Below are 6,733 nucleotides of genomic sequence, written 5' to 3'. Positions count from 1 at the left end.
TATTTATAGGCATAGAGGGAGCTAGGAAGCTCCAAATGGAGTGCGGTTTTCGGCCACACGATCGTGATCGAATGCTCTAGATGATGGAGAGGGTTTTGGTGGGTTTTGGGCCAAATTGGAAGGGTGTTGGGCTGCAACACAAACGAGGCCTTCTCGGTCCCTCGGTTAATCGTTGGAGTATCAAACGAAGTCCAAATGGCACGAAACTTGACAGGAAGTCTACGGGTAGTAAACCAAGGCCGCATGACAAGTCTTGGTCCAATCCGAAAATGTTTAACCCCCACACACGAAAAGAGGGAGAAAGGACCACCGGAGGAGATAGGAGCGCCGGAATGCAAAACGGACACCGGGGAAAATGCTCGGATGCATGAGGCGAACACATATGCAAATGCAATGCACATGATGACATGATATGAGATGCATGACAAAGGCAACAACACACGGAGACAAAAACCCGAACCCAAGGAAATAAAATAACTTAGGCCAGAAACGGCAAGAGTTGGGATACATATAAGGTAAATTACATCCGGGGTGTTACCGGATCTACGTGTGAAGCGGAGTACATAGCTGCTTCGGAAGTAGCAAATGAAGGAGTCTGGATGAAGGAGTTCATATCCGATCTAGGTGTAATACCTAGTGCATCGGGACCAATGAAAATCTTTTGTGACAATACTGGTGCAATTGCCTTGGCAAAGGAATCCAGATTTCACAAGAGAACCAAGCACATCAAGAGACGCTTCAATTCCATCAGAAATCAAGTCAAGGAGGGAGACATAGAGATTTGCAAGATACATACGGATCTGAATATTGCAGACCCGTTGACTAAGCCTCTCTCACGAGCAAAACATGATCAACACCAAGACTCCATGGGTGTTAGAATCATTATTATGTAATCTAGATTATTGACTCTAGTGCAAGTGGGAGACTGAAGGAAATATGCCCTAGAGGCAATAATAAAGTTGTCATTTATATTTCCTTATATCATGATAAATTTTCATTATTCATGCTAGAATTGTATTAACCGGAAACTTAGTACATGTGTGAATACATAGACAAACAGAGTATCCTAGTATGCCTACTTGACTAGCTAGTTAATCAAAGATGGTTAAGTTTCCTGACCATAGACACGTGTTGTCATTTGATGAACGGGATCACATCATTAGAAGAATGATGTGATGGACAAGACCCATCCGTTAGCTTAGCATAATGATCATTAAGTTTTATTGCTATTGCTTTCTTCATGACTTATACATGTTCCTCGGACTATGAGATTATGCAACTCCCGAATACCAGAGGAACACCTTGTGTGCTATTAGACGTCACAATGTAACTGGGTGATTATAAAGTTGCTCTATAGATGTCTCTGATGGTGTTTGTTGAATTGGCATAGATCGAGATTAGGATTTGTCACTCCGTGTATCGGAGAGGTATCTCTGGGCCCTCTCGGTAATGCTCATCACTATAAGCCTTGCAAGCACTGTGACTAATGGGTTAGTTGCGGGATGATGCATTATGGAACGAGTAAAGAGACTTGCTAGTAACGACATTGAACTAGGTATGATGTTACCGACGATCGAATCTCGGGCAAGTAACATACCGATGACAAAGGGAATGACGTATGTTGTTATGCAGTTTGACCGATAAAGATCTTCGTAGAATATGTAGGAGCCAATATGAGCATCCAGGTTCCTCTATTGGTTATTGACCGGAGATATGTCTCGATCATGTCTACATACTTCTCAAACCCATAGGGTCCGCACGCTTAACGTTCGAAGACGATTTGTATTATGAGTTTCGTGTTTTGATGAACCGAAGTTTGTTCGGAGTCCCGGATGAGATCATGGACATGACGAGGAGTCTCTAAATGGTCGAGACATAAAGATTCATATATTGGAAGGCTACATTCGGACATCGGAATGGTTCGGGTCGTTTCGGATAAGTTTTGGAGTACCGGGGGTTACCAGACCCCCCCCCCCCCCCGCGAAGGTTAATGGGCCACCATGGGCCTTAGTGGAGAAGAGAGAGGGTTGGCCAGTAGGTGGCATGCGCCCCCCTTTGCCCAGTCCAAATTGTACAAGGGGTGGGGGCGGTGCCCCCCTCCTTCCTTCTCTCCTCTTCCTCCTTCCCTTCTTCTCCTACTTGGAATAGGAAAGGCGGGGGGACCGAATCCTACTTGGACCGGGAGTCCAAGTAGGACTCCCCCCATGGCGTGCCCCCCCTAGGGCCGGCCACCTCTCCTCCCCCCCCCCCTTTATATACGTGGGAGGGGGCACCCCAAAGGCACACCAAGTCTTTTCTTAGCCGTGTGTGGTGCCCCCATCCACAGTTACACACCTCGGTCATATCGTCGTAGTGCTTAGGCGAAGCCTTGCGCCGGTAACTTCATCATCATCGTCGTCACGCCGTCGTACTGACGGAACTCTCCCTTGTGCTCAACTGGATCAAGAGATCAAGGGACGTCATCGAGCTGAACGTGTGCTGAACGCGGAGATGCCGTACGTTCGGTGCTTGGATAGGTTGGATCGCGAAGACGTTCGACTACATCAACCGCATTACTAAACGCTTCCGCTTTCGGTCTATGAGGGTACGTGGACACACTCTCCCCTCTCGTTGCTATGCATCTCCTACATAGATCTTGCGTGATCGTAGGAAAAAATTTGAAATACTGCGTTCCCCAACAAGATTTACACAGATAAGGGAAGGAGAGTACCTCTTTCTGCTGGCAGTGTTGTGCTCTCCTTCTATTTTTCCAACGATCTTCTTGTGGTTCGCTGGAAACAAGATATTGTGGAGAACGGTGGAGCCTCAGACGTTGGAAAGCAGATCGTCTTGCTCGGCATGGCCTCTACGTGACAATATATGCCCTCTATGTGACCAGGAGTCTAAGACAACGCAACACCTTTTCGCCGGATGCGCTTTCTCTCGGCAAGTTTGACACGAGGTGCTTGCTTGGTGCGCCCTTACTGTCGAACCCCTGAGGCACGGCGATGACTTTATGGAATGGCTCACCTCTACCATCTCCACCTCGACCGGCTGCTTTCGCCAGGGCATTGCCTCCCTCACCATTATCACCGTCTCGACAATCTGGAAACAGGGGTACGGCTTTATCTTCAACACCTCTCTCGCGCGCACGGTGCACTCCATTTAAGACAAATCTCGCTTCTGGGCACACGCCGGTGACAAAGGTTTAGCAATCCTTCCTCCGGGTTGTGCTCAATGCAAATACAATGGGTTGTGCTCAATGCAAATACAATGATTGTGCTTCAGATGCTACGGCTATGGAGGCTAGGGCAATGCGAGATGGCCTTCAATTTGCAAACTCATTAGGCTTTAATCGGGTTGAGGCCGAATCAGACTCCCTTGAAGTCATTCAATTTTGCACAGGACAAACACAATGGTGGGATGCATCGGCAGCAGTCTTTGCGGAGTGTCTGGATACTGTTACGTCAATTGGGAGGGTCACCTTCAAGCATTGTTTTCGTGCGGCGAATACCGCACCTCATGAGCTAGCTAAGTTTAGTTTTTGTAATAAAGTGTCAGATAGTTGGACTGACGAACCATCTGCATGTGTCGTCAATAGCCTTGTGAACGATATAATTTTGATCTAAGTTAATAAAGCTAGTCATGATGGCCTTCTCTCAAAAAAATTCCTTCTCCTGGAAACGTTGGCCATCGTGTATCGGGGTAACACAGCCCCTAGACTACATTTTTTTTTTTGCAGGGCAGCCCCTAGACTACATGCGCACCGGCAACTCGCTCAGGCCAGCCATGTGTACAGGCTTGCGAGTTGCTTCTGTACCCTGTACCATGTATTCTACACTCTCCTATCGATGAAAAGATATGCAAAGATTTTCCGTATTCACGGATTTTTTTTGGCAGTTTACAGTAGGTAGGTAGACATACCCTCTTCGATCAGTACATGCATATATACAAACAATCAGTGGCGGAGTTATGCGTCGCCGCTGCACACAATCACAGCACACCGCATCGCATCATTTTGATCTATTTTCTACAAGTTCTTCACTAAACGCCCACAGCCTCTTGGCCAGCTCTGCATCTCTTGCAACGGAGGTCGGCGTCGCCTCGTTGCAACCAGCGAAGTATTTGCCGGACACACCCTTGGTATCAGGATGCAATGCCACATAACAGGTAGTTGCAGCTCCCTGAACAACAGATTAGTCTTGTCAGGCTAAAATACTGTTATCATTTTAGCTTTCATAGAAAAATATCTTCTTGGGAGACATTGATACTGATGGCCGTGTATTTTGGAATGAGAGATATGCTTGATCTTCTTGTAAGAGATTGACACTGACGGCCATGTCTCGATTACCTGGGGTATATCCTTCACAAAAGGCTTGACCAGCGAGAAAATCGAGGCCAGCACACCTGCAGAACATTCAGTTTAAGGTTTGGGGTACTGCTAAGTGTATTGGGCAGAACAGTTTCCTTTGGAACCGATGTGTTATGTTTTCAGTGATATTACTGTTTGTCGTGATGTAGCGAACGATGTTGGTTCCGATGATTCCAGGGTGCAGCGAATTTGCAGTCAGATCACATCCTTCTTCCTGGATTTCCAGCAAACAACCTTTAGTCCTTTAAGGCCTGACACAATGTGTATTACCTTACTGTGCATCATGTTTCATCAGCTCAGACAAAATAACAACATTATTTTGCAAGTGCATCGCTTAGAGCCTTAGACTACTAAAAATCATTGTCAGGTTTCAGCTGGCGCTTGTGTTCTAGGCTTAACTCATGATGAATAATAGGGATGTAACGTGTAAGAGATCGCAGACCTGAAAACGCCTGGATAGCTCATTTGCATGGAGAATATTTGCTAATTTGGAGTGTGAGTATGCACTAAATGCATTGTACCTGTAAAATTTTCAATACGTTAGAAAGAACTTCAGCTAGATCTTATGTTGAATTCATGCAAACAAAATCAGTAAAGAATAGCATATTGCTGACTTGGACTCGTTGTTCAGCTTGTTCAGATCAAAGCCTTTGCCATCACTCCTTCTATGAGCTGTTGAAGCTAGGTTTACGATCCTACCCTGCACACCGGTCTCCTTGGCAGTTGATTTCATCTTGTCAAGTAGAAGATTTGTCAGCAAGAAATGGCCTGCTCGCAAGGTGAAAAATTCAAAAGGTGTTTGAAGAGGCCTGGACTACTGAACATCTCATATCAACGCAGCATCAGCAATAGCAGATATTCTGATGTTTACATGAATGACTGTTGATGGGTAACAGTGTACGATCAAAGGCATCTACACGACGGTCATGACACTAGTGACAAACTTATACAGCTCTTATTTATAACATAAAGGGATGTAACTGCACAATACATACCGAGATGATTCGTTGCGAATTGTAGCTCAATGCCATCTTTGGATAGCTGGAAAGGGCAGGCCATTATTCCTGCATTGTTTCTTCAGAGAAGGCCAGAATAAATAACCCAGTGAGTGTGTTTACTAGTACCAACCAAACTGTGTGCCTCTTTTGAATATTTGATGATGCCTAATTACAATGACATACATGAGGACGTTCAGATGCTTATGGGAGGAGTTGAAGGAGCCCGCGAAGGTGCGCACAGAGTCGAGGGAGCTCAGATCCATCTCCATGACATGTAGCTTGGAGCTCGGGACCTCTTCAGCGAGGCTCTCTTTCACCTTCAGGCCACTCTCGAGCGTCCTTGCTGGTATGATCACGTTTGCTCCCCTCAGTGCAAGAACTCTGGCCGTCTCCTTGCCAATGCCATTTGTTGCTCCTGCATATGACAATCAATAGTGCAGAATCATCAGTCTGCCTCATGTATTGTACTGTACTCGGAATGAGCATAAATGTGCTTGAAACTGTCTTTAAATCATGATAACTGTACAATTCCCTTACTATTTACTCAAAAATAATACAGTACAAATAGCTCCAATAATTACAGATTCCAAATGCAAATAATCCCATTAATGATATTTTGAGCTTTTTAATCACTAATTTGTTAATTAATCAGCACACTGTCAGCAAGCGATGAGACTCTGCATCCAGCCACTACTAGCAGTAGCACACAAGGGACAAGCAGTCTCGTAAAAAGTGCTGCAGCAGAAGCACGCACCTGTGACGATGGCTGTGAGATGGCTGGCGTCGATGCCGGCGGCGATGTCCTCAGCGGTGGACGCGGATCCGAAGCCCGAGAGCCCACGCCGCCCCCACGGCCAGCCCCAGATCCCCATCGCCGTTGCTGCCGCCGCCAGCCACCACCTCCTTCGCTAGTCGGTATGTTTGGACACTAAGCTACGTTGGCCTCTCCTCTCCAGCAGCAGATTAGAAGGATTGCGGCGGAGGATCGTCGACCGTGCTATCTTTTTCCTGCAATCTGAGCAGGTTAATTCCGCACGAATCTTGATGCGTTATTATACACTCTGATTATTTATTTGTTTATTTTGCGAAAAAGAACGCGGATCTAATAACCAAATGCCCCAAAAACAAAACAAAGAATGCTATCTTTTTCCTGCAATCTGAGCAGGTTAATTCCGCACGAATCTTGATGCGTTATTATACACTCTGATTATTTATTTGTTTATTTTGCGAAAAAGAACGCGGATCTAATAACCAAATGCCCCAAAAACAAAACAAAGAAGTTCCCTAAAAAAGTTCCTCTTTAGTGATCTAAAACATTTTTTTTGTTTACAAAGCGAGTACATCAAAATTTCAAAGGATCGGCCATTTTCATCATTCCAAACGG

General features: G+C 45.6%; 1 protein-coding gene across 1 annotated transcript; it reads right to left on the bottom strand.

The window, feature by feature from the left end:
* Positions 1-3,841: 3,841 nt before the first annotated feature.
* Positions 3,842-6,351, bottom strand: LOC125550751 (short-chain dehydrogenase TIC 32, chloroplastic). The gene is made up of 8 exons (XM_048713833.2): positions 6,104-6,351; positions 5,533-5,764; positions 5,347-5,426; positions 4,966-5,119; positions 4,794-4,872; positions 4,484-4,565; positions 4,331-4,386; positions 3,842-4,163 (listed from the first exon to the last, which is right to left on the bottom strand). The coding sequence occupies exons 1-8, from the start codon at positions 6,219-6,221 to the stop codon at positions 3,993-3,995; spliced, it is 972 nt and encodes a 323-aa protein (XP_048569790.1). The 5' UTR covers positions 6,222-6,351; the 3' UTR covers positions 3,842-3,992.
* Between the last annotated feature and the right edge of the window lie 382 nt (positions 6,352-6,733).

This window comes from Triticum urartu, chromosome 4A (assembly GCF_056163025.1).
Source record: "Triticum urartu cultivar PI428250 chromosome 4A, HENAU_Tu73, whole genome shotgun sequence".
Taxonomy (NCBI): Eukaryota; Viridiplantae; Streptophyta; class Magnoliopsida; order Poales; family Poaceae; genus Triticum; species Triticum urartu.
This window is presented reverse-complemented; position numbering and strand designations above follow the sequence as displayed.

What these genes read in the sequence shown, in the direction of transcription:
- LOC125550751 (XM_048713833.2), bottom strand. Translation starts at nt 6,221, where the DNA reads ATGGGGATCTGGGGCTGGCCGTGGGGGCGGCGTGGGCTCTCGGGCTTC. An exon ending in AAGCATCTGAACGTCCTCAT is followed by an intron (nt 5,427 to 5,532) that starts GTATGTCATTGT and finishes CCTTCTCTGAAG; the next exon opens with AAACAATGCAGGAATAATGG. An exon ending in ATTCGCAACGAATCATCTCG is followed by an intron (nt 5,120 to 5,346) that starts GTATGTATTGTG and finishes CCTTGCGAGCAG; the next exon opens with GCCATTTCTTGCTGACAAAT.